Below are 27,096 nucleotides of genomic sequence, written 5' to 3' on the forward strand. Positions count from 1 at the left end.
CCTGGCCTCATTATGCCATTGCAATTCAGGCACTTCACCAAAGCAGAATTTATTTCATCAACATAAACCTTGATTTATAATCCTTGGGAAGCAACAAATACAGTGTAAGTTGTCTACTTTTTCGTGTTGGTGCAAACTGGAGTTAGATTAGAGATTTTCTAAACAGGGAAATCTTCAGTCATGATATGAAATGACGGAGGGGGGATGTGATCCTAGAAAAAATGGGTTCATGCATGTCACAAAAAACCTTGTTCGTGATATCTGATTAGACCCTAATACTGACCACTGTTTTATCTCCTCTGACTGGTGGAGGTCTCCAGGATTTAGTAATAGGAAGTTGGTCTTTCTCGGTGTTTGCTGTGTAGGATCCTTTAACAGCAGTTGGTAGGGACTGATAACTTTAAACTTCACAGAGGAAAAAAAATCATGTATTTGTAAGTTACTTAGTTCAGATTGTCAATTTTTACTACTCACCCAGGATCCCTGTTAGAGAAAAAAATACCACAAATGACCATATTAAAGAATAGCTGTGATTGGTTGTTGTGCTGCATCATATTAGAATAATAATTACTTGAAGGCCATAATCTCACTGCCCTGACTTTTACAGACAAACTTTGAGGATCCATACAACAATATTATGCAAATAGAGATCAGGAGTGAACAAAATGTTTGTGGAACAACTAGCTTTTCAACATGCAAGCTGGGATACGTGCATGTGCAGGGCTATGTGTGATTAGTCAGTCTGACCTGGCACAATTTTTTTTCATGGCTGCCATACATAGAAACTTTGCCCTAACATGAAGCAAAACCAGTGTACTACGTCTTCCACAAATAAAACTATTATTTGGGCACACACATATTCAGTAGCCTGTGTTTTGTCTTATGGTAGTCCCTGGTCCTGCTTAGGGGATGAATGGTCTGTAATTAATATCTATTTCTCTGTGTGTTTGTGTAAATACAGGATTTATTAATACTGTAACAAATTGACCAGTGAAATAGCCAGCGTGGTGTAGTAGTTAAGAGTAGTCAATTTCTAATCTCGTGAACCAGGTTGGTTTCCCCATTCCTACCATGAAGCCTCTTGGTGACCTTGGGCGAGGCCCAGTTCTCTGAGAACTCTCAACCCCACCTAGAAGAGTAACACAAAGAGTTTAGGTTTATATCCTGCCTTTCTCTCGTGTAAGGATACTCCAGGTGGCTTACAAACTTCTTTCCCTTCCTCTCCCTACAACAGACACCTTTGTGAGGTAGGTAGGAAGAGGAAGGGAAAGGTATTGTGGAGCGAGGAAGTGAAAGAGTTTGTAAACTACTTTGAGGCTCCTTATGGTTGAGAAAAGCAGGGTATAAATCCAAACTCTTCCATTCTTCTAATCCCCAAAAGGATCACTGGGCAACTTCTAGGACACCCTTCTTCATATAGTCCCTAAGTATCATTCAGTGTTTTAACAAACTCACAATGATCCTTTCTTTGTTGCCATGTTACAGGGGGTAGTGGGTGTGTTGATGGTAGAAATGATAGTATAGTAGATCTGCATGAGAAAGTTAACTTTGGGTGTATTCACACATGTTAAATAATGCTCTTTCAATCCACTTTTGCTATCATTTTCAAGTGGATGTTGCTGTTTCATACAGCAAAATCCAGTTGCCAAGTGCACTGAAAGAAGATTGAAAGAGCAGTATTCGGCATGTGTACAAGTGCTCTTTGAATAGGGGGAGAAACAGGCAAACCTTGTAGCAGGACAATCACTCTGTTGCTTCCTTCTGATTCAGAAATAATATGTGTATAGTTGTTCAGCTACTATCCATATTTCTGCATTGCAGGGAGTTGACTGGATGGCCCTTGGGGTCTGTACCAACTCTATGATTCTGTGATTCTGCCTATTTTCTTTCCTTTGCCATTCAAGGCTAGCCATGTCTCAGCTCAGCCAGCATGAAGCTGACTGGGAGTTATGCTGTAACATCTGTTCCTGTTGACCGAATGTCGTGATGTAAGGCAAAGGTGGGAGCCCCCTGCCTGGTGCCATCTGGCAGCCCTCCATGAACTGAATTCTGCCTGTGGGCCACTAGTCCTACTCTGTTAATACTGCTGATACACAAAATGTGTTGTTCAAAAATAAACCCAAAGTCCATTATGCACTCTTTAAATCTTTTAAAAAGAGGCTTGTGCATTCATTTGTTAGAAGCTGAATGCTCTGTCTTGTCACTTGGCTTAAATAATAGACTTATTTGTTTTTAACTGTTTTAAAAGGGTATTCAGGTAAATTTTTAAAAAGGATGAAATATCCCAACAGTCTGAATGGTTTCATTGTATAGCCCACCTCTCCAGGAGCTGCTATATAAACATTATACTGATGTCAGTGACCTGTTTGTGTACCTCCCCTGCACAAGGTAGATCATAGCAGTCATTCAGCAGTATTCAGTAGAAGAAGAAGAGGAGGAGTTTGGATTTATATCCCCCCTTTCTCTCCTGTAGGAGACTCAAAGGGGCTTACAATCTCCTTGCCCTTCCCCCCACCACAGCAAACACCCTGTGAGGTGGGTGGGGCTGAGAGAGCTCCAAAGAACTGTGACTAGCCCAAGGTCACCCAGCTGGCGTGTGTGGGAGTGTACAGGCTAATCTGAAGTCCCCAGATAAACCTCCACAGCTCAAGCGACAGAGCGAGGAATTAAACCTGGTTCCTCCAGATTAGAATGCACCTGCTGTTAACCACTACGCCACTGCTGCTTGGATCAGCTGTTTCGATCAGGATAGTGGTTAAGGCAGGGGTGTCCAACTCTGGCTCTTCAGATGTTCATGGACTACAATTCTCATCAGCCCCTGCTGGCATGGCCAGCAGTTGGACAACTCTGGGTTAAGGTGTCAGACTCAGACCTGGGAGACCCCGGTTCACATCCCCACTCGTTCCAAGGAAGTTTGCTGGGTGATCCTGGGCCTGCCACTCACTCTCATCCCTGATCCTGGCTAATATTTGGATGAGAGATCTCCAAGCAATACCAGGGTTATGACAGAGAGGCAGGCAATGGCAAACTACCTCTAGAGGTCTCTTGCCTTGAAAACCCTATGCGGTTTCCATATGTCAGCTGTGCATTTATGGCAAAAACAGGGAGTCAATTCTAGGCCTACATCCTTTACCTTTACAAGATATTCTTCTCAATGAAGATATCAAAACTGTTCTTGAATAACAACGACAGATTCCCCTACAGGTATTAATAGGGGAAGCCTATACTCTGCGTTTTTCCTTGTACATTCTTGCATGTGGATCATCCCAAAAAAATATCCGTGCAGAGTTTAGTTTCAGAACTCTTATCTGTGAAAAGCTGCATATATTCATACAGAGCTGCCTCTTGAATCTGTAACTTAAATCTGTGTCCTGTCTTTTCACCCAGGATTAAATTATCACCTCTTCTGTTTTGTCCTCAATAACCCTGTGAAGTAGATTGGCTCAAGGGTACCCAGAAATGTTTATAGCACAATGGAGATTTGAACCTGGGTCTCCCAGATTTTAGCCTGAATGTTGCCTCACATTGTTAATAGATGTAGTCATGGCTTAATAGAGGTTTTTCTAAGAACTCTGGTTCATGTAATATACACAGCTGCTTCCTTTATGCTTCAGAACTTCCTTCCTCCAGTTCTCTGAAGAGAGATCCTCATCAACAAAATTGATACAAGCCTCTGGGAAGTGGCAAACAGCTCAGCTGATCGTACCTAACTTTTCTGTACATTTCCGTAGTGAAAATTCTTGGATGTCTGCTGATTTATTCAAATATCAAAGGAACTACTCTACCAGATTCTTGTGACTTTTAATAGCAATAACTTGACTGATTTCTTCCTTGATAACAGTCAGTATTGTGGCCACCTTGATACTGGCCCTCTGAGTATTTAGGATCTCTGAGGAAGTAGGTTTTCTTTAAAATGAAAGCTCTTGTCCTATCTCTCCATTAGCTTTGTGCATTTTTGAGGATAAACTTGGCTGTGCCCTGGAGTTTGCTGCAGATAGAAGCTTTGCTTTTATATCATTGCTCAGTAAAAACTGCTGACGTCAATAGAGGAACTTTGATTGCAAAATTTGATACATCTTGCAAAATTTGATACAGTTCGGATAAATTGCTACCTCCTGTCTTTGTATATCATTCTTTTAATACAGGAAAACATTACAATAGTTCTTGTTTTAATTCTTTCCTAGCCCAGCATATCGGACAGGCATAATTGTTTTATAAACATGGTTTACTTTGAATGAAATTAATCTTTTTCATAAAAGGACAAAATACTGAACAGCTTTCTTTCCGCAAATGATTTTTTAGACTGTTAGGTATCAATGCAGCTAATACGTTTGTCCTACACTGCTGATCTCTGGTTGGCAACTTTCTCTTCATGTAAAATGTGATAAAGGAAAAAAGAGGATGACACAGTGGATTAAAGTCTCAGAACAATGATTTCCAAAATAGTTTAGAATGGCTGTCCTTGCCCTCCTTTGCTCCTTGGATAAAGTATCTGTTTCCCAAATCAAAGAGGCCATCTGTGTTTTCCAGCTCATTGGAACAACCGCCTCACTGTTTTCACATATTGAACATGAGATGTTATTGTGTTTATATGTTTGAAGGTATGCTGGAGGTTTGTTTGGGTTCTCATGTAAATAAAATTGAAGCAATATAATAATGCCCAGGAAGCATCCGTGAGTATCTTATGCATCATGGGAAAGGGGGGATAATAGGTGTTGAAGGAAGGATGGAACATTGGTTGGCCAAAGAAGCAGCAATTGCAATAGCACAATTCCAGGGTCACTCTGAGGTTTTTGAGATAGAATACTTTATGGCAGCTCTCATGAATGAGAGATGAGCTGAGACATCTCTGGCCTCCTTTACTCCCACCCCACCTCTCCATTAAGAATGACACCTTCCTGATTTGAAACCATGTTCAGTTTGTCATATCAGAGTTAAGAAATACGAGATTGATTTGTTTCCCTTATTATATAGAGAAGAGAACAAGCCATATTTTGTTGAAGGCTTTCACGGCTGGATTCAACTGGTTCTGGTAGGTTTTCTGGGCTGTGTGGCAGTGGTCTGGACCACCAGACCATGGCCACACAGCCCGGAAAACCCACCAGAACAAGCCATATTTTGCTGCTTTATTCAGTTTGAGTATCCTGACAAAATAGCGGTTTGCGTCAAACCAAGGAGTCTTCAATTTTCAGGCATGAGGGGATGGAGCCTGTTGGCCCAAAGATGTCTTGATTTGTTTTCCGCATGTACAAACTAATGTTTGTTCTTGGTCAAAGCAGCCAAAATGTTGTAGAATAAATTAGTGGAATTTAATTGCATCTCAGATTTAAGACTGTTCTTTTCAGAGGATGGTTTGATTCCCAGTTGTGATTCGTGCAAATGCCAAAGACAAAATGCATGTTTTATTAGCACTAATGTGAAGCGAAACAACTGTGTAGATGCATTAAAGCACTTCTGAAGTAAGCATTTGATGTCATTGTTGTAGAGACTTACTTTCCTCTCCAAAAGTATTATAAATGTTGCCAAATTGCCAAGGACACTGAAAAACAGTTCTCTGTCTTGAGAGAAAGTTCTAATTTCTTCTCCTGGAACCCCCTTTTCCTGTTCACACTGCACTGAGATTTGGCTGCTGAACTTTCTAGTGCGGCTACGATAGTGGCATATTCCGCAAATGGAGACCTTGACTGATACATAACACTGTAGAAAAAAATTGTGTACAGAGAAATTGACTTTTAAATTTTATCATGATAGTTTTAGAGGGACTATACAAGCAGGAAACTTACAAGGGCTTGTGGGAGCCATCTGATTTCCCCTTCCCCAAAAGGCCATAGCTCTCCCCTTTTCTTGTTTCCTTCTTTTTCTGCAAACCTGGGCCTTTTCCCAGGCTTGTGGAAAGATCCATCTTTTCCATCCATGGCTTCAATCTTCAGACGTTAAATATCCGCATATTTGACCGGTTGAGATTTAGATACGTTGTTGTTACTTGTTGCCTTTAACATAATGGGATACACCAAAATACACCAAAGAGCTCATTTGCAGGCCTACCAGGTGATTAACAGTTTTTTTGTCAGCTTGATGGTTTAAGGTGGTTTGTGACTTGGAAGCACCTGAGTTCAACCCTGGCTAATGATGTTAATTTGGCTCACACCTGGGATATTTTTGTGTGGTTATTTGTTGTCAAAATCTTTCCAACTTGTAGGCCAGGCTAAGAGGTGTCACAAGGACTTGCTTATCTTTTCTGTGTAGATGATGACAGGGCTCTTAGGGTATCAGAGCTCCTGCTCATGCTCATGATCCATGCTAATCCATGGAAGAACCTTGGCTTGCAAGCAAAAGCTGCCAGGTTCAGTCCTCAGCACCTCTCTTAAGACAGTCAGGTGGTCGGTGAAAGACCTCAGCCTGAGGTTCCAGAGAGTGGCCACCTGTTTGCAAAGACAATAAATAATTACCTTTATGGACCAATGGTACAATGTAGTATAAGGCAGCTTCATGTGTATTCATGTTTTGTAACCCAGATTATTTTAATAACACTGGGGAACGATCTTCATTTGAAGTTAAGCACAGGACGGTCATTTCTGTTGACATGGTTATGTGTGTTATGCTTTTGACACAGATGACCAGTGCATTTTTATGTAGTGGCTGGAAATATGGAGTTGGTATTGGAGGAGTGGCCCTTCTTTGGTTTCTTTGCATAATCAGACAGGAGTTTCTGCTGTAGTAACAGAATCAGTGGACCTCGATATCTTGTGGAGTTCCCTAAGGTTCCATTTTGTCATCTGTACTCCTCAGTATTTGTATGATTGTTTGGAGCTTTGAGGTTGGATGCCATCATTATGCACATGACATCCAGTAAAATATAGAGTTATCTGAACATCCAGATGTGCCCTGATTATGTACCAGTGTTGAGACTGCGGTCATGCAGTAAGGTAGAGCAAGCAGAATCTGAATCCAAACAAGACAGAGGTGTTGTTGTTTGGGAAGACTCCCATACACATTTTACTATTGCTTTCTATGAAATTTATTAGGGCATGGATCTGGAGTAAAGTAGATATTAAGTACTTCAGCCATCTCTATCTCCTTGTCAGTGTCTCTCTTTCAGAATTAAATGATGGAGTTGGCATATCAGCAATATTTTTGCTTCTCCCCTAACTTCTCCCATGAATTGTGAGTTATTTCTTTCTTCTTAACATATCAGCTAACCACAGGGCATCAGAAATAACAAAGCATACCAAACATCTTTCCAAGTTTAATCTGCATGAACAAAAAGGCCTGATCTTTCCCTTTGTTTCTTCCAAGGTCAGTAATTTATTAATTGGCATATCTACTTGTTTCATGCTCTAGCATTCTTTTTTTGGGGGGTGGGGGGTGTAGTACAGATAAACATGACAATATCGTATGCTTCTGTATCTAGTTTAAAGTATAGTGATATGTACATGTCTAACAAGGTACAGAAAATTGGTGAGGGGAAGAAGGAAGAATGAGCACTTTGATGTCTGATCATATAATTGGATGGTTTCTAGATATAACAGTTGCACAGTCTAGGGAAGGCAGAGCAGAAAGTATGACAGACTTAAATGAGAAGAATACAACAAAAGTCCAGTGGCACCTTTAAGACTAACAACATTTCTTGCAATGTGAACTTTGGTGAATTACAGCTGACTAGTTCCTGTATTAATTAAAGGTAACATCTACATGGCTTAATAGACTAACATTCAGGTAAAAATGGACAAAAAGCAAGATATATTTCAGATTTTTTTAAACCTACAGACTGTAGAACGACCTTCAACAGTCCTTAAGTGGGGATATAAAGAATAATAACTAAAAATGAATTCCATACGTTTTCCTCATGTCGCAGACTATAGAACCAGCTTGGTGAAGAATCTTTGATAAGAACTGCCTTCTGCAGAAGTTAATAGGTTTCATTTTTGATCATACAGATGGTGGATTTGTCACTTGCCAAGCTTGTCTGCCACAAAGCAATTTTTGATCTGACAATTTGACTATGATTTGCTTTTTCTATGTTAAATGTATGACATACGATACAACATATTAAAGAGAGATTGTGTAGCATCGCTCTGTATTCTTGATGTATTCTTGGTTTTAACAAAATCTGGGAGGCAGTAAACCCCACCAACCTTCTAACTGGAAAAATATTTCCTTGTCAAATGTTTGGCAACGGTATGCATGCAAGTAGCAAATTATGATAAAGACAATGTTTGTATGATTAAGGAACCAACTGAGTTAGGCTAAGATGTCTTTTGTTGGCATAACTTTGATGAATGTGTTGGTGGTCTGCCAGTAGAACATTTGGTCATTGAGTCATGCTTTTGTTTTTACCACCAGAGAAGTGCATTAATAGGCACGAAATATGTGCTTTTGTGTTTTGTCTTTTGTGCTGAAGTACTTTACAGAATGCAGGAAGAGCATCTACTTAGTACTTTATTTGTGGTGACATTAATACAGGAATAGTTATTCTGAGCTACTGTTACACCAAAGTAAGAATATTAAATACTTAAGTTAAATCTTGATAGCTGATTAAAAAAACAGATATCCAGAACAACTAATTGCTATCATATTGTAAAATTGTGATTTCTGACTTTGTGCTGTTTTGCATATGCTCACTCCTTCTTTTTATTGTCTTATTGTCATGTCACTTTCTTATCTGAGATGCTTGAACATAGATTTGTCATATTTTAAAAGGCATTCCTTCTCAAAATGCATCTTTTCTGTCAAGCCTGTGATTTGCTTGATTGTTAATCATCATCCCACAATGAAGCCCAAGGACATGTAATTGCATTTTTCCATATTTATTTCTTGATCACTGTTCTACCTACTCCCCCCCAAATTGTCTAAACTTAGAATGCAGGGTCTTCAGGGCAGGGGCTTGCCTGTTTTGTTTATAACTGGACCACTTCATTATTTTATAAACAGTATTATTACAAGAAGGCAAAGGGAGGGGGAGATACTAGGTTGGTCTGAACATTCTTTAGATGCAAAAATCCCAGGTTTTTCTTTCATTCCCCTCTTCCTGACCTTGTAAAAATGTATTCCTAGAGATTCAGGACCAATGCAGCCTGAAACTTTGGAAGCCACAGTAGGGTTGAATAAAGGAGAAAATTGTGTTCTCCCTTTTCTATCAGAGCAGTGGCCGCAACAAATGAGGCAATTTTGTCCTCTTGCCATTGGCAGCCTTCTAACCTGAATGGCTGTTAATCCCCGTGGGCCCTGCAGTCTTTGGAATAGACTTTTTGGGACTGGAAAGCATTGCTGGGGAGAGGGGAACATGGGAAAGATCCCTGTATCAGATCCTTCAGCTGACAGCCCTGTGGCCTGGACCTGAAGAACTAAAGCTGAGCTCTGCACACAGAACAGAAGCATCTTGCAAAAATGCAAGGGCCATGCTGGCAGGGGCTGATGGGAATTGTATTCCATGAACATCTGGAGCGCCAGAGTTGGACACCCCTAATGTATCCTAATAACAAAATTCTAATAAAATCCTACTTATTCTGGATAAATCCGTAGGGACCTATCTCTTTGCCTTGTCAGCTGTTTAGTGGCAGTGGTGAGAAATTTCTGATTGCTTATACAGTATTTGTCTGTGTAATTAACTAATTTTGATCCACTTCTGTTCGTTTCCCACAGAGTACTTGCCTCCATTTTTATGTATAACAATTGGAGATGGCCATTTATAGTGCTGCCATGATAAAGGAATTACTCCTTTTTCAATGCTAAATCAGATGCTTTCCAATGCATGTGTTTTAACTTTGAGAGTTATTACTGTAGTCTGAGCCATTTCCTGTTTTTCAGCTATTCCCCTGCCAAAAGCAGAAACCAGCTATTTTCCAGCCATTTTTAAGAACTTTGAAAGTAGTAATAAAGGGCTACTAATTGTGAAAAAAATAATTTCTAAAGATTTTTTCCAGAATTCAAATGCAACATAAAAGGAGACATGGGAAATCTGAGGCACCATGAAAATAGAATAAAAGAGATAACTGAATTTTTCAAGTAATTTTGTAATACCTTCGTGCTTTGTTTGTCATTTGAACATTGGGGTGCTGTTTGGTTTCCGGGCTGTATGGCCGTGTTCTAGCAGCATTCTCTCGTGATGTTTCGCCTGCATCTGTGGCTGGCATCTTCAGAGGATCTTATCCGTAGGGACCTATCTCTTTGCCATACAGCCCAGAAACCACACAGCACCCCAGTGATTCCAGCTGTGAAAGCCTTCGACAATACATTTGAACATTGTTCCTTAAATGTGTGGTATTTTAACAACTAGTGCTGCCCACCCACTCACTTCTCTGGCACCAGTAATCTGTTCTATAGAAGAATGTACAAAGTTGGTGGCATGCAGGCATGCACTTACCTGTGACACCATATGGGATGAGATGGTAATTGTTTACTAGCACTGAAAAAGAATCTGACATCTGACCTCTTCCTGAAGTATTGCTTATGAAAAATGTAAAAATAACGCAGCATTTTAAAATACTGTGGGTAAATTATTAACTTGTCATATGGTGAGCCTATTTCATATCTGTTTCAGCCCTAAGGTTATTATTGTGTTCTATTTTTAAAACTTGGGAATTGTCTGTAAATTGATAGCAGTTGAGTAATAGTGGCTAAAAGTTTATTTTGATTTAAAAACTCAAAGGACAACAGGGAAAGGTAGAGGTGTTGATTAAATGTCTGCACAAGAGCTCTGCCAGACTTCCTGGAATTCACAGCTGGATGAAAATAAGAATATATCTACATTAACAAAACAACTTGCCTGTAACTTACTCAGTTGGTTTAATCAGGTACCCTTTCATATTCATTATCTAGTTGAATTACTGAAAAGATTTTCCATTTATACATTAAGCAGACCTCAATGAATGATTTACAAATGTTTTAAGGAAATCAGCATGTGTGAAGGCAAGTCTCTTTTACTAGTTGCACATACTTGAGATTGTCATTGTTTAAAACATGTGGTTTCAAAAGGCAGACTTTACATATTGCTTTCACATAGTTAAGACCTGTGATGCGGAGTGGTAAGCTGCAGTTCTGCCCTCAAAACCCTGGCCCTTTCTGCACGGGCACTGAGGGGGGGCGCCTCCCCATGGGACCGTTTGCATGGACGGTCCCACTGGAAGCGCCTATGGCGGCTTAGCCTTCACACAGGCTGCGCTGCTCCCAAATGCTCCTTACCTCCGATCGCCTTCTTTCGCGTTGTGGAAGCCAGGGGACACGCCCCCCTTGCCAAAGCGACGGCGCTGGAGAATGAGGCCAGTGGGCATGTCTCCTGGCCTGCACAACACGACAGAAGGTGACTGGAGGTAAGGAGTGTTTGGGAGGGCTGGGAGAGAAACGCCGGCTTCCACCCGGTGCTGTTCGCAGGGCACCAAATGGAAGCCGGTGTTTCCAAAATGCCTCACTCCCTGAGCGAGATTCAAAAACACCGTTTTGGCGGGAGCCAGGCGCCGCTGCAGCAATTTGGCAACGGCACCTGTGCGAGCAGCCCACGCCAAAACGCTGTTTTACTGGCCTGCTGCCGCTGCTTTTGGCCCATGCGGAAAGGGCCCCTGCTCATGACCTGAGGTTTTTTTGGCTTAACATTGACTCAGACTTCCATCCTTCCAAGGTCGGTGAAATGACTACTCAGCTTCCTTGGGTGGGGCTAAGTGTAGATGGCTGGGTAAGGCCATGCCGAAAGTAGCCTGCCTAGTAAACCCCACGGTGTGACATCACCTTATGGGTCAGCAGTAGGTCTGGTGCTTGCACAGGGGACTGGCCTTACCTTTTTCACATAATTAAAGCAAGAAGGCCTTAAAGTCGTGCATTATTTATACATATTTTCATATCTTCCATAAGTTTTGAGAAATGGAACATTAGCACTGTTTGTAATTTTAACATCACGGCACTGTCTAAAATTGAGAAACCAGGTCTTAACAGCCGCTTCACTAGGATATCTTCTCATTTCTGTTTTTTTTCTACTCTTTACTAATAATTCTCAGCTAAGTTTTCTTAACACATCATTTGAAAAGTATATCCATTTGGATGGCTGTATTTTATTTTTCTTCAGGAGTTTGCTTGTTAGCTGTTTTTCCATTGCTATTTAAAGCAGTTTTTCATTTAATGCCAATAGTTCTGAAGGCTGCTACTGTGGCATGCTTTTACCCCCTTACTGGAAGTGACTGCTAAATAACAAATGAATCTCTTCTTCTTGTAAGACAGGCTTGCAGTAACTTTTAAACACCAATAATTCAGGTCCTGCCAAGACCTTAAAAGCTGTTAGGTCCTTGCCATCTTTTTGGAAATGTGAGGAGAGTTCAGATTAATAGAAAATGAAGGGACTGACTGCTCCCTTGCTGACTCCATGCTTTTTTAAAAAAAACCTTGGAAATAAATATGAAGGTCTGAACTGTAAATTTTGCAAAAGACGTGAGTTTCAAGGACTCTGGGCACAGACACATTTAAGAAGAGTCTGTTTAAGGGCAGGAAAGTTAAAATGGGCTTGTCATATAGCAAGATTTCATTTTACTAAAAGGAGATGTAGTAACATCAGCATGGAAGAACTGGAAATGAAACCTTTTTTTTTCTAACTGTTAGCAATTACTTCAGTGGTGTACATGTTCAATGCCACCCACACTACTCATCTAGGAAGAATGATCAGTAAAGATATTCCTGAATTTTTAGGTATAAGAATAAAGTTTGTTTTGACTCCAAAAGTGTAATTTCCTTTATTTGATGCTCCTTTCTAAAACTCTGCACTGGCTTCCAACAAGCATTTTGCCAAAATAAATGAGCTAATTATAAGTAACTGAAAATGAGGCCTCAGATCCACAAAGTACATATAAGGTAATCAGCCAGAGAATCCAAAGCTTTGCTTGGTGTCTTCTGGAGGTAGTTTTTCAGCAGTTGTTTGCTTTTATTTTATTTTATTTTATTGCTTGGTGTCTTCTGGAGGTAGTTTTTCAGCAACAGTTTGTTTTTATTAGGGCAGAGCCTGATTCTCTGATATTAAAAATAACTTTCAGGAAAGCCAGAATATTGTGCTTCTTTGCAACTGATTCTCTGCGGCATTGGTGGGAAACTGTTGGCTTTGAGGTGGTGTTTGTGCTAACTAGGAAGCCTTGTTTTTCAAAGAAAAAAGGGAGTGAAACAGCAGTTGATTGAGGTTGTAAACAGATAACTCTGAAGTTCATTTACCTGAATGCCACGTATTTAGGGGATACATTGCGAGTGAAAGTTGTCACACTGTGTTGTGGGTTGTGCTACAAACTTTTTCTCCTTTGGTACCATGTTGAAAAAGACCTCCCCACAGAGGTACACTTTGTGGGTAGAATGTTTGCAAAATCCCTCTCTAATCCCGTCCCCATTGACATATGCATAGTTTAATTTAATGTTGTTCAGTTTGTGTGGGGATGGGGTGGAGTAGCTCTACCTTAAAAAAGAAAGAAGTCTGGAGCTTGACTAGGGCCCCTTCTGCACATGCAGAATAATTCACTCTCAGTCCACTTTCAGTGCACTTTGCAGATGTGTGGAATAGCAAAATCGACATGCAAACAATTGTGAAAGTGGATTGAAAGTGCATTATTCTGCATGTGCGGAAGGGGCCTAAGTGCCACTTCATAAACTGGATTATATTAATCTAAGGCTGGTATAAGGCCATGTATAGATGTTTCACACCCCTTCAGCAGGCTTGGGCTTCTCCTGCCTTAGAAAGTGGAGAGCGAGTTGTTTGTTTCAAGAGGCCTCACACTCATTTGGCAACAGAAACAAGAAGTTATCCAGATCACTGCAGGATAGATGGAGCTGCCAGCTCCGGGTTGGGAAATACCAGAAAATTTTGAGGGTGAAGACTGGGAAGGGAAGGGTTTGTGGAGGGAATGGGCTTCCATCAATGGGATATAAAGCCATAGAGTCCATCTCCCAGTGCGACCATTTTCTCCAGGTGAATCTGTCTCTGTCACTGTCAGTTTTCCCGTTCAGACAATAACTCACTTGATGGGTTCAAGGATTTTATTGAAAGACAGTTCTGGTGAAAAGGTGCCAAAGCCGTTGATAATACGTTGCAGCAAATCCCCATCTCCACATGTGAACCAAGTCAGTTAGGAAAAGTCCAGCCTGAAGGCTCATCCCAGCCACCGAGCTCCAAGGCCAGGGAAACAGACAAAGCAGCACCTGCAAATGCTAAAGCTCTCCCCAGCAATTCTCCCCTCCCAGCAGTGGCATCCTGACAGTTACCTGGAGATCAATTGTAATAGTGGGAGATTTTTGACTACTACCTGGAGGTTGACAGCAGGAGAATTTTAGAAAGGTGACCCTTCACATCCTTAAACCAGTGCTTATCAATAGTATGTGAGGCTTGCACTTGTATGTGGCTTCCCTGCAGATGTCTTTTCTCACTCGCATTGATAAACACTGTCGGTTGTTCTCCCCATCATGCCTTGAGCCTGGTTTGGAGGATCAGAGCGGCACACCAAGAGTTCTTGCAAAATACCACATCTCTGTTCCCCCATGACCTGCAGGGAGAACAAAGGTCTCATTGAAAGGGAAAACTGGTAAAAAAATTAGGTAGGATGCTACTGAAGTTGCAGGACAGCTGGAGCAGGTGGAGGGGCCATTTCAGTAGTCAGGATCCAGATGGGTGGTCACCAAGTTGGAATGTTTTTGTTCTTATTTTTCATTAGTTAACATTCTTCATACAAAACCAACATATTACCGTATATACCGGCGTATAAGATGACTGGGCATATAAGACGACCCCCCCACTTTTCCAGTTAAAATATAGAGTTTGGGATATACTCGCCATATAAGAGTACCAGGCATATAAGACGACCCCACACTTTACAGATGATTTCCCAGGGTTCAAAAGTAGTCTTATATGCCAGTATATACAGTAATTGGTTCTTCACCGCTCATGGAGTATCACTGGCTGGGTGACAGATGCTTTGTTTCAAGGGTCCTCAGTCCAACTCTTTTTCAAAATGTTGTTCTTCTGACCGTTTTAAGATTGGTGTGCATCAAAATCCAATTAGCAGCAGCATTTGTATCCTTAGTGGTGATCTCTTAGTGGTCATGTTGATCCTGATTTCCTAAAGGAGCTCCAAACCATTTTTTGGGGAAAACAGATTGGGGAAAACAGTTTGAGTCCAGTGACACTTTTAAAACCAACAATGTTTTATTCTTCGTATAGGCTTACTTATATATGCACACTTCTACAGATATCTCTTAAGCTGGAGGCATCTCTATAGTTTCTGCCTCAGACCATCCTAGTTTTTTTGTTGATGAATGATAGCATAGTTTGGTTAAAAATCTGTCACTTTTTTAGAGCAAGATGACCTTTTGAGGTCTTAAACATAGAAAGGCTTAGCTAGTAACCACAAAAACATAATTGTCTTTGTGTTAGAATAACTGTGGGAAGGGTATTCAACTGTCTAAGCGGGTGCCTCAGCAGAAAACCCCAACTAAAGTAGTTGCTCATCTTTCTTTTTAGAAAAAAGACGTTCGGCATCTGTTGAACCAAAGAATTTTGCTCAAGCGCTGACAACATTCTTGGTACTACTTGGTCTTTGATAGCCACTCCTACAGCTTTCTATTAGTCATTAAGAGCCTCAGATCTCTTTTAATGAGCCCACACACATGCACCCTCTCCTTCCTGGCCTTAAGCATGGCTCATCATTTTTGATGATAACTGCAAGCATGCTACCAGTCAGACTTTGCCATTTTTTTGAGTAGCTAATTTACTGTAGATTTAAACTGTAGCTCTTGAAGTTTAGAAGGAGAGCATAGAGGGAGTGAATGGATTCATTTTAGATTTTTGTTTTGAATGAAAATTGAATTAATTCTTTGCTTTGTTGCTAGTGTCAAGCATCACATCTGGTCTGATGGATCCATAGATTAATTTGCACTCTGTACACAGTTTAATAAGTCTACAGCTACTTCTTGTTACATTGGGTTTTAGATCTGTTCTGTAAAAAAAAAATTCCTCTGTAACCTGGAACATATGTCAACTTGGAAGATCACTTCATATATCTTTATGCATCACTTCATGTATCTTAATGGAGTCATGTTATGGTAGCCTTTATGGGGGCTAGTTTCCCATTTTAAAGAATTATTTGGTTTGGATCTGCACTGTATAATCCACCTTGAGTCTCATTGAGAAAGCCAGTTATAAGCTAAGTAAATAAATATCAGTTGATCATTGTGTTTGTAGAGGTTTGGTTCATCAACCTTTTTGTAAATGTGAAGCACGCGTAAAACTTTGTCGGCTTTGCAGAAATATAGAAATTAAATTATTGATTTTGCACAGCATATTAACAAGCTGTCTGGAAGCTTTTGCTCTCCTTTAAATAATTTCTGTTCCTGCATGAGCTGTGATTGGAAAGCTACTGTAGTCTTCATGATGGGTAGTGTTGTGTACTTATTTTGTTTGTACTTTCATGATGTAGTGGTTAAGAGTGGCAGAACCTAATCTGGAGAACTGAGTGTGATTCCCCACTCTCACACATGAAGCCTGCTGGGTTTAATTGGCCCAGTCACAGTTCTCTCAGAACTCTCTCTGCCCCACCTACCTCACAGGGTGTCAGTTGTGGGGAGGGGAAGGGAAGGCAATGGCAAACCTCCTTGAGACTCCTTAAAGGTAGAGAAAAGTGGGTTATAAAAACCAACTTTTCTTCTACCTTGCCTTCCTCCCCAGTGGGGATCTAAGGCAGCTTACATCATTTTCCTGTCCCCCCTTTTATCCTCACAATGACCCTGGATAGGTTAGCCTCATTGTGTGACTGGCCCAAGGTAACCCAGAAGAGTTCCATGGCACAGTGGGGATTTGAGCTTGTGCTCCCCAACCCTGTAACCGCCTCACCACTCTGGTACAGACTCCTCCTCTTCATCTCTTAGTGGTGGTTGCCTATAGAGAGAAACTTTAGTTCCTTTCTGGGTTCAAAGTTGAAATATACGATAGGTTCAAGAAGCATGGCACTTCAGAAGGATTACCTCCTAGTTTGGTCATTTCAGAAAATTGAGGTAATGGGGAATTCCACTTTTTCTGACTCGGTCTGCCCACCGAGTCTTCCCTCCCCTAATGGAGCTCCAAACCATTTTTCTCATCTCTAATCCAGCTTCTTCATTTTATGTCTTTCATCTCATACAGTGTGCAAACCTTCCTCTTGATCGCTTTATAGAAAGTTTTCTGAACAAACTTTATTTATACCTTGATTGTCTCACTGAGATACAAGGCTGAGTGCAGAAGGGGAGGGCGGGGGGGGGGGAAGTAATCATACAATATAGGACATGAAAGTTACCAGTTGAATCCTTACATTGTCCTGCCTGTCCTCAGGATCATGGCACTTGAATATTCAGTGTTATATGTCATCACCCAGCCAACTGAATATATCATATTTCCTGTGTGACAGAGATGATCTGAAGCTATATGGCCTCCTGACGCCTGCGAGTATTTTTTTTAAAAGCTCCTGACAGTTTGTCAAACGTATTTGTTTAAAACATTTATAAACCTGCTTTTCTCCCAGAAAGCAAGGACCCAAGGTGGTAATAATAAAAACAAAAGTTCATAAAAACGTTTATATTCAGCAATAGCATTTTTAGTAAGTTCAAGCAGTTGACAATTCAAAGCCAGTGTATTACAAGCACTCATTCAGATCAGTCACAAAAAGTTCACATTTTTATTGCCTTTTGGAACTGCAGAAGAGATTTGGATCGTCTGATGTTCCCTGTAGTGGCTACTGCAGAAGTACAAGAATGGAATCGCTGTTTTTTTAATTAGATTTCCACCCTGTTCTTTCCCAGCACAGGCCAGGCTTACAAAAAATACAATACATTAATCAACAATGTAAAAACAGACCTTAAGGTCAGGGTGCATGTATAATTTTTAAACATTTAATTAACTTCAGTGGTGCCTTAATGGTGATTTCCTCATTTTGCCAGATTAAGAATATGTGGAAGAGAACATCATCCTTTAATAGGGAGTGGAAAAAGGAGTGGAAGGAAAGGGGGCACTAGAACAGGAAGGGGACCCATCTGCTGTAAAACCAGGGGTTACTGTTGTTTGTGTAAACATGGCAAATCAGCTCTCTCCAAAAAGGGGGAGAGTTTACCAAATGCAGCTGGTAAAAGGATCACCATAACTGCCTGTTTCTCTAATAATGGAGCTGACTCTGGGAAGACCCTAGAGCTCTTCAGCATCTGTCAGAGAAAGTTGAACCATGTCCAACATGGGGAGTAAAATGCAGGTACCCTATTGACCAGCCTCACCTCTGTCTTATCAGGATTCAGTTTCTGTTTATTTTATTTTAGCCACTTGACCAAACATGTTCTGTGTTCTTCTGGAAGTGCTTTAATCTACTTTCTGATTGCCATTTATGCAAGGATAAGCAGTACATTTTATTCTTTGGAAGCCAGAAATTGTAGGTGGAAAATGACACGTTTTGGAAAAATGTCCATATTTTTAGAACTTTTCTTTACTGGAAAAGGGTATTTTAGTTCAGCGGTTCCCAGCTTTTTTGGTATGGTGTCCCACACGTCCAAATTTATTTGGTATGATGATCTACTTAAAACAGTTTACATACAATCGATAAAACTGCAAGGGCATGAGACCCGCTCTCACAGACTTTGCAACCCACTTTTGGGTTGGGCCGGTAAACCACAGACTTAATAATACCATGCTAATTGTACCTGTTAGATTTATTTTGCCAGTAGCCTTGGTCTTGTTCCTGTATACTAGGTCTGCTGTTCTTAGTACAATCCATTAGGTTTTACAGGGCCTGTAAGATGAAGCTGTTCCACAGGCCCATGGCTGATCTCCTTTCCCATCCTCCCTCCTCTTTACCCTCCCACCCCCACCCCAGTAGATTTGAACGTGTTGATATGGGAGGTATTGGCTATGTTTGATACCCTTGATTTTAACGCACCAAGATTTTGGGATTGTGGAAATTTATATTAGTTTTTGTGGGGTTTTATTGTATTATGATGTCCACGATGGGCAGCTTTCTCATTCTAAGCTGCCCCAAGGCCATTTGGGGAAGGGCGGCCTAGAAGACAAATAAATATTGATCAGTAGATTAATCACCTTTTAGTTTGCACATCCTCCAGGATGTCAGACACCTGGCATTATAGTAGGTAAGTTATTTTAAGTTTTATTGTCATAAACCAGTTAACTGGTTCTTGATATATGCTTTAGTTGTATAGTTCTAGCTTTTTGTCTTTCACATTTTTTCTTAGTGATTCAACGTTTTTGAAATAGGATTAAAATGTCTTTCACCATACAGCAGATAGTGCCTTTTTTCTCTTTTCCTCTTCAGTGGGAATGCTTAGATCGTTTGATTGCATCCTACTTAACTGAGCTGCACATGCACACCAGTAACCCTGGCTGTTATCCCAGAGGCTTCAGAAGCAGCACTGCAATGAAGTGCAGAGAGGTCTGGCTTTGCTGAAAAAGGAAAATATCCTTGCGCTTCCTTTGTATTCCTATAAATGGGCTCTCTGGATCACCGCCACTGTATTGTGTTTTTGTGCTGACCTCATTTTGTATTATTGTTTCAATATGGCGAACTTTTTATTCCGTTGTTCAAGATAAACTTTCTATAGTGTTCTAGGAATGGACTGTAAATACTGAGCCAGGATGGAGCAGGGTAGTTGTTTTTAGTGGTTGGTTTGAAATATTTCATTTATTTCTTTATTTCTGCAATTTATACCCTACCCTATACCATAGACTCAGGGCAGCTAACAAATGGGGATGAAACCCCGTTGAAACAAAGTTAAAATCAGAATAAAAACATAGTGAAAACAATACATAAAACCCTTTAAATCCCCATTAAAAATCCCCCCTCCCCCCGTGGCTGGCATCAGTGAGAGGGTCTCAGGGGGTCAACCACTAAGGGTGACTGAGAAATGAAGGTTTGTGTTCCAAAGTCAATGGTGAGGTTACAGCTAGGAGTAGGGTCTTGGACAGCTGACTTCATTTCTCATCCGCTATAGCCATTCTATGTGGAGGGAGGTTCTGAGCACTGTTCAACCTGGTCAGTAAGGATTGGCCCCTTTGACTTTTCTTTTAAAACCCCCAAAGACATTTGAATGTATCATTTCCAATACATTTTTTTGTTTAAATTACAGTGCCTAAAAGCCAGGTGATAAACTGATTTAAAAATGTTTAGCAATACATTTTACTTTTTTGTGAAGGCTGGTATTCCAACTTCATCAGTAAGCTTAATCCTAAATGAAAGTCATGAAAAAGGTATTTGAAAACAAAAAAACTGAAATTTCATAAAAGCCAGTAAAAGATCACATTAAGGTATTTTCCTAATTTTGTGATTAATGACAAGCCAAGAATAATCCTAATAGAATGGTATTCACTGTAATTTTTGCAACGTACTGATTTTACTTCCCACCATTCCCAAATTATAGTTGCCTGGTGGTGGTCAAATGAAATGAAATAATTACATACAGATTGATTATGACAGCCTTTGAGGTGTTGTAAAACACAGATTTTTTTTTTAAACAATTGCATAAACAGAAATGCTTGTGTTGCTTTTAACTTACGGGCATGTGCTTTCTCACATTCTGTATAACTTAGGATAAGTAGAATGTCTGTATACGAAACAAACCAGTCTTCATATTATTTCCATTGCAAGGAGCAGCCAAATCACCTCAGGCTTGAAAAAAGATGCCAGCTAAAATGTAGGTCAGTAGGTTTTAAAAAATTCTATTAGATTACATTTCTCTGCTTGAAATGAAAACTCGGTGGAAAAGTTCTAGGTAATAGTTCAGTTTTTAAATTGGAAGACAGTTTTCAGAAATTGACATCTTAATTACTAAATGTAGAGGTCACATTGTCTGAAAATCATTTGTAGTTCAGAAAATGAAATTGTGCCATGGGCTGTCTCTGCCATCCTCGTTATTCATCCCTCATTCATGGATTCCCACCTTCATTTTTTAATTTTGCTCACAATATTGCTTGCTGTGGTTTTTAAGTATGGTTAAGAAGTTTCCTTTTCTAGTATTTTTGCTATTGTGCAGGAATTGTTACTGAAGATCTGAGCTTTGCCATGTTCCATGTGATAGAACTTTCAGGAAAAGTTCCTGTCATGGATTTAATAACAAGTCTTGGCATTTATTTCTGGAACACTTAACATATATTATCTTTAGCACTCCTTACAGCAGCCTATAAGAAAGGTTGCTGTTAATTTCATGTTGCACATGGGAATGCTGAGGTTGAAAGACAGTGATTTGCTAAATGCCATCTAAAATTTGGTGCCAGAAAGATTTGCACTTTGGATTCTCAGTTCATCCTTTGTACTTTGACCCCTACAATGCACCTATTGATTTTTACTGCAATTGACAATAAATTGAAGATGTTACTGGCTGTTTGTGCTTGATTTTCAGTATGAATCCTGAACAGACTGTTCACCTCTCTATTCCCTAAAATTACCAGCTTAAAAAAAAGAAGGTTTATTTATATTGTTTGATGGATTTTGGAAATAGATTGTTTTGCCTACTTTGAATACTCTGAAAACTTTTGTGGGATGCTTTAAATAACTTAGAAATTGTGCTTTTACTTGTCCCCCTCTCCTGAAACATTGGTTTGCAGCATGTGCATTTTGCCAGGGATCTTGATCCCACTATATACATCAACTGAAATGTAAAAGAAGAGTCTCCTGCTCTGATATCAGCTTGCAAATTGTATGGTGGAAACTACTGTCAAGTTGCAGTCAACTTATGGCAACCCAGTAGGGTTTTCAGAACAATAGAGAACAGAGATGGTTTGTTATTTGCCTGCCTCTGTAGCAACCCTGGACTTCCTTGGTGGTCTCCCATCCAAATACTTATCAAGGCTGAACACGCTTAGCTTCCAAGATATGATGCAATTGGGCTGGCCTGGGCCATTTAGGTCAGCTATGCAAAATGAATTTGAGACAAAGAACGTAGGGCTGAGGTGACGAGGAAGCAGTAATGTGAATAAAAGACCTTTGAAAATTGCAAACAGTTTGGGTCTTTTTTTCGTGCTAACCTGTTGCTTATTCTCCCCTTCCCCACCCCCTTTTCCTAATTTAGACTCTCTGTGAAAAAATTCCTGGAGTTACATGTTGGGAAGAGATTTCTGCATGAACAAGTCTGACCATGCACAATACAATTTAAACCTTCCAGAATGACTTAAGTGTGCTGCTGCTTAATACTTCATCATTGAAATGGCTAAAGTCGCGTGCATTCTTTGAATCCTTTTCTGATGAATGTTTTAGCCATGAGTTTACATCGGCAAATGGGATCTGATAGAGACCTGCAATCTTCTGCCTCCTCCGTCAGCTTGCCTTCAATCAAAAAGGCACCAAAGAAGAGAAGAATTTCACTGGGATCTCTCTTTCGAAGAAAAAGGGATACAAAACGCAAATCCAGGGATCTCAATGGAGGCGTTGACGGGATTGCAAGTATTGAAAGTATACACTCAGAAATTTGTGCGGATAAAAACTCTGTGTTCTCCACATATGCATCTTCTGACAATGGAACAACTATTAGCAGCAAACAAAGTGGAGACTTCATGGAGTGTCCCTTGTGCCTTTTGCGACACTCAAAGGAGAGGTTTCCAGAAATAATGACTTGCCATCACAGGTCTTGTGTGGATTGTTTACGTCAATATCTCCGGATAGAAATCTCTGAGAGCAGAGTGAATATCAGCTGTCCAGAGTGCTCGGAACGATTTAATCCCCATGATATTCGTTTGATATTAAATGATGACATCTTGATGGAAAAATATGAAGAATTTATGCTTAGACGCTGGCTTGTTGCAGACCCTGATTGTAGGTGGTGTCCTGCTCCTGATTGTGGGTAAGTGTGTGTGCTTGCGTGTGTTTTCTTCCTCAAATAAGTTTGCAACCAAACAACAGCTTTACATCCCCCGAACTTGCTACCTAAAATTTATCTTGATTCTGTCTCTCTTAGTAGTAAATATTATTTTACTTTGTTTCCAGTCACTGTAATTCTTTTAGCTGTTTTAATATTGGCATTTGAATAGTTTTGATATCCCTTAGAAATGGTTTTTTTCTCCTCTGAACCAAGGAGGACAGTTTCCTGCCTCTCCAGCAAGCTGGTGGGAAACACCTATACTCAGGAGATGTCCTCCTGTTCAGGGGAGAACACCTGCCATTGGGTGCCAGCAGGAGCTCTGGGTGAGATCTGAGAACAACTTGCTACTGCTTAATACTAGGATAATTTTGTCTAAGCTTTAAATGCTTTGTTGAAATATTAAACATCTCGTGAATGTTGTTATTAAGCCAAAACAGTTTTATGATTTCCTACCTTGTCTGTGCAGTTTACTTTAATCTTCAGCAAGATTAAGCTTCATGTTACAAGATTGTCACTTGTGTGTTCTACCCTGTGGTAGTGCCTGTACATCACATCTGTATCACAGAACCCATTCAACTGAATACTTCCTGTTTTAAAAGTTCAGAGTTAAGTTGCTAGCTTGAAGAACCACACATCGCATTGACAAATTGTGTGTGGATAGAGATGGTGCTTGGTGAGGGACAACTTGAGGATGTTTTGGGAACAGTATTTGAATGGAGTGGATACAAGTGACATGAAGATGAAATAAAGACCAGTTTGGCACAGAAGAAAAGGAGAAGAAGCTTAATGAGGATAAATTTGTGACTGGCTAAAATAATTATCTTGTAGATAAACAAGATGCTTTGTTGGGGTGCTGTGTAGTTTCCGGGCTGTATGGCCGTGTTCTAGCAGCATTCTCTCCTAACGTTTCACCTGCACCAGGAGAGAATGCTGCTAGAACACATCAAAATTACAGTAGCGGACATGGGAAGTGGGCCAGGCAGCCTTTAAGGAATTGGTTACTATTTACCACGCTGTAAACAATGTCTGCCTAGTAAATGTCATGTTATGACACCACCCCATGGGTCAGTAATGACCTAGTGCTTGTATAGCAGACTACTTTTACTACTGCAGAATATTACCAGCCAGAACGAAGGTTGTTTTCTGGAAAGAACTTGCAAAATGTTTGTTGCATGCAGATTAACTGTAAATCCTTTTAAATGTAATCAAGTCTAAATGGATTCCAGCTTGCTAGACAAAGAAAACCTCTTCAGAGAATACAGGCATTATATTGTTAACATTTGTCTGTATACAAGACATGATTGACAATCAGCAAAACTCACTACCAACAGCATCATTCGCATCTTGAAAACACTGAACTCTAATAACATACTCTCATTAGATTCATTGTAGCATACGAATTATTGCCAAAAATTCTTTGCATTAACAAGTCTGTTACACTCACTCTCTGGACACAGTGTGTAACAGACTTCCCTCTGTGATACACCTCTGAAGATGCCAGCCACAGATGCAGGCGAAACGTTAGGAACAAGATCTACCAGACCACGGCCACACAGCCCGGAAAACCCACAACAACCAGTTGAGGAAACAATCTGGGGTTAACAACTTAATTTCACAGTCAACCCCCTATCTTCTATAAGAGAACAAATGTTGTGTCTCTATTCCCCTGGCTGATTTCCAGTCACATCTGTACTATGTCAGTTGGATACAGTATTCTCCTCTGCCTCTTGATGTCAAGCAGGGATATGCAATTAAAGCTGTCATCGCACTCCAGTTAGTGTTCTTTACAATGACACACTCTATCTGAGCCTGGGTCTTAAATTGCTACCTATCCTGAGAGTGGGCTTCAGGCCTGTGCACTCATCCTGTGCCATGGGAGAAAGTAAGGAGGGCAACCAGGAGATCCTAACTTGTATGAATGCGTGATTTCCTGGGGGAGGGGCATGTACGGGCCTGTATGCAGTTATAGTGGGATTTCCTGGCTTAGTTATTAATGCCTGTCTACAACGGGGGGATAGTTTGGGGAAGTTCTGATTAGTTTAGTCATTATTAGAATGCTATTATAACATTTGTAGAAGCAACACACATGCACAGGTTTTCTCTGTTTTTTTGTTATTGATTTGTGTTCTTTCCTTTCAAGCAATTGAGTTTAAGGCTGACTCCTTGCGATTTGCCTTACATGCCTTTTCAGAAAGTATCCACCTACAGGCTGCTCTTCTCTGAGCTTTCTTGTTTTGTGTACACTTAGTCATTTGTGTATCTCCTGAGACCACCTGAGAGGTGGGTTTTCTGGGTCAGTTTTTGTGACTTGTTACAGCTATTGACCTTGTGAATACAATATATAATTTATATAATTGGAAACAGACACAGCAAGGTAATGTAAGGTTAGGATATGCTTCCCATGGTATTTGAAATGGAATGTGCTGTTGGCCTTTTGTTGATTTTCAGTGTTGCAGTTGTTAAACGGTACATGAGACTCAAAAATAATTAATAAAAATAAAATCTTAGGGATATTCTCTTACGTAGCATTATTAGTATCTTGCTACTTTTTACTTCAGAAATCAAGAAATACATAATGAGCAGTATTTATATATTTTCGATTTAAAAATGAACTATTTTCATTGGCAATGTCCAGTACTGAGAATAATGACTCTTCCTCTTATTCCTTGCCTGTTCTTTAACTTTCAAGGTACGCCGTGATTGCTTTTGGCTGTGCAAGCTGTCCTAAAATTACATGTGGGCGTGATGGCTGTGGAACGGAGTTCTGCTACCACTGTAAACAGATTTGGCATCCAAACCAGACCTGTGATGCTGCTCGCCAGGAGAGGGCTCAGAGTCTGCGTCTGCGAACAATTCGTTCCTCGTCCATTAGCTACAGTCAAGAGTCTGGAGCAGCAAGTAATTATCTAAATTTTTGTTGTTGTTGTTGTCAAGTTGTAACCCCAATGTATGGCAATCCTGTAGGGTTTTCAAGGCAAGAAACAAACAGTTGCAGTTTGCCACTGTCTGTTTCTGTATAGCAACCCTAATATTTCTGTATAGCAACCCTAATAGTTAAGCTTCCAAGATCTGATGCTATCCATATCTAGCCAATCTAGATACTAAATAATGTAAAGGCTAGGTGTCTTCAAAATCTTGGACTGGCCTACTCAGATTACTGGTGCTGTAAGCCAGAGAGAAATAAGTCAAATCATTGTTTGCATAACATTGATGAGAGGTTTCTCTGTTAAAAAAATGAGATGTTCTGATACAGAATGATGATCAGATACAGAATGACTTTAATGGGAATATAGAAGACAACACAGTGGTGTGTGGTGTTCTGTCTGTCCCTAGAACTCTCAGTTTAAACCTTCCGGAATGGACCATTGTCCCGAGGCAGTGGCCAACGCCTTCGCTGCTGCCTGGGACTCCCCCTGAACAGTTGACATCCTGCCTGCCTTGCTTCATGCTCCACCACCTGGCCAGGCCCCCTTCACGCTCCCCACCTTTGGGCTTATCCTGGGGGCCCTGGGGTGGTATCAGTGGCCGAGGCACTTGCTAGAGAGACTGGAGCAACGAAACGCTGCAGGGAGGGGTTGTCCAGCATCGGCACGGGAGAGGCAGTGGTGGCAAGGGACAAGAAGGCTGGGAAGCAGCCAAATGGCGTGCTGACTTCCCGCACCTTGGGGCACTGTACTCCTGACAGTGACTCAGGGGAGAAGGCCAGGAGGAAAGTGGCAGCGGTGCATCTTAGCAGAAGGGCTGGCTTCCTCTCTCCCTGGCCCAGCTGGGCAACACAGGAGAGGGCCAAGGGCTCCAGGCTTCAGCATCTGAGGCCTGCAGAGGGTTGGGGTCAGCAGCAGGACTAGTTGGAGGAGGGCCAGGGGAAGACAGGGCAGTGTTGGGGTCAGTGCTGAATTTACCTATAGGGCCTCTGTTCATCTAAATCTGACACTGGTTGTGGCCCAGTCACACACCTAGAGGGAGAGCTAGATATAAGATCAGGGTAGGGGGTTACAGCATTGTGAGGGGGTGTGGAGCAAACCCCTATAAGAATGGAAGGGCTCGAGGAAGCCGGAGATGAAACTGGTGCTTGAATCCTTATTGAGCTGGGGAATCATTGCACTGGGAGTGACGAGGCTTCCTCGGACTCCACTTCTCAAGCAAGAGGGAACTGGAGCCTGACCCTCCACTCAACCTGGATCTTGCCCAAGGGGAGGCGCTTACAACCATAGTGTTTATTTAGATATGGGGTGTTAAACTTCTGGACTGGATTACAGTTATTGGATT

The 27,096-nt window shown here is 40.8% G+C and overlaps 2 protein-coding genes across 2 annotated transcripts in view; one reads left to right on the plus strand and one right to left on the minus strand.

Annotated features, from left to right (window-relative positions):
• Nucleotides 1-11,270, minus strand: part of LOC125439506 — a 40,656-nt gene extending 29,386 nt beyond the window's left edge. The window contains exons 1-3 of the mRNA XM_048508604.1: nt 11,182-11,270; nt 10,364-10,446; nt 475-483 (exon numbers count right to left, since the gene is read on the minus strand). Of these exons, the coding sequence (XP_048364561.1) occupies nt 475-483; nt 10,364-10,446; nt 11,182-11,270 (181 nt within the window). The remainder of the gene's footprint in view (nt 1-474; nt 484-10,363; nt 10,447-11,181) is intronic.
• The window catches only part of RNF19A (ring finger protein 19A, RBR E3 ubiquitin protein ligase), a 43,757-nt gene that overhangs the window by 4,221 nt on the left and 12,440 nt on the right, over nt 1-27,096 (plus strand). The window contains 2 exon segments of the mRNA XM_048507772.1: nt 22,042-22,809; nt 25,517-25,725. Coding sequence (XP_048363729.1) covers nt 22,214-22,809; nt 25,517-25,725 — 805 coding nt within the window. The 5' untranslated portion in view covers nt 22,042-22,213.

Source organism: Sphaerodactylus townsendi, linkage group LG09 (genome assembly GCF_021028975.2).
Source record: "Sphaerodactylus townsendi isolate TG3544 linkage group LG09, MPM_Stown_v2.3, whole genome shotgun sequence".
In the NCBI taxonomy this organism is placed as follows: domain Eukaryota; kingdom Metazoa; phylum Chordata; class Lepidosauria; order Squamata; family Sphaerodactylidae; genus Sphaerodactylus; species Sphaerodactylus townsendi.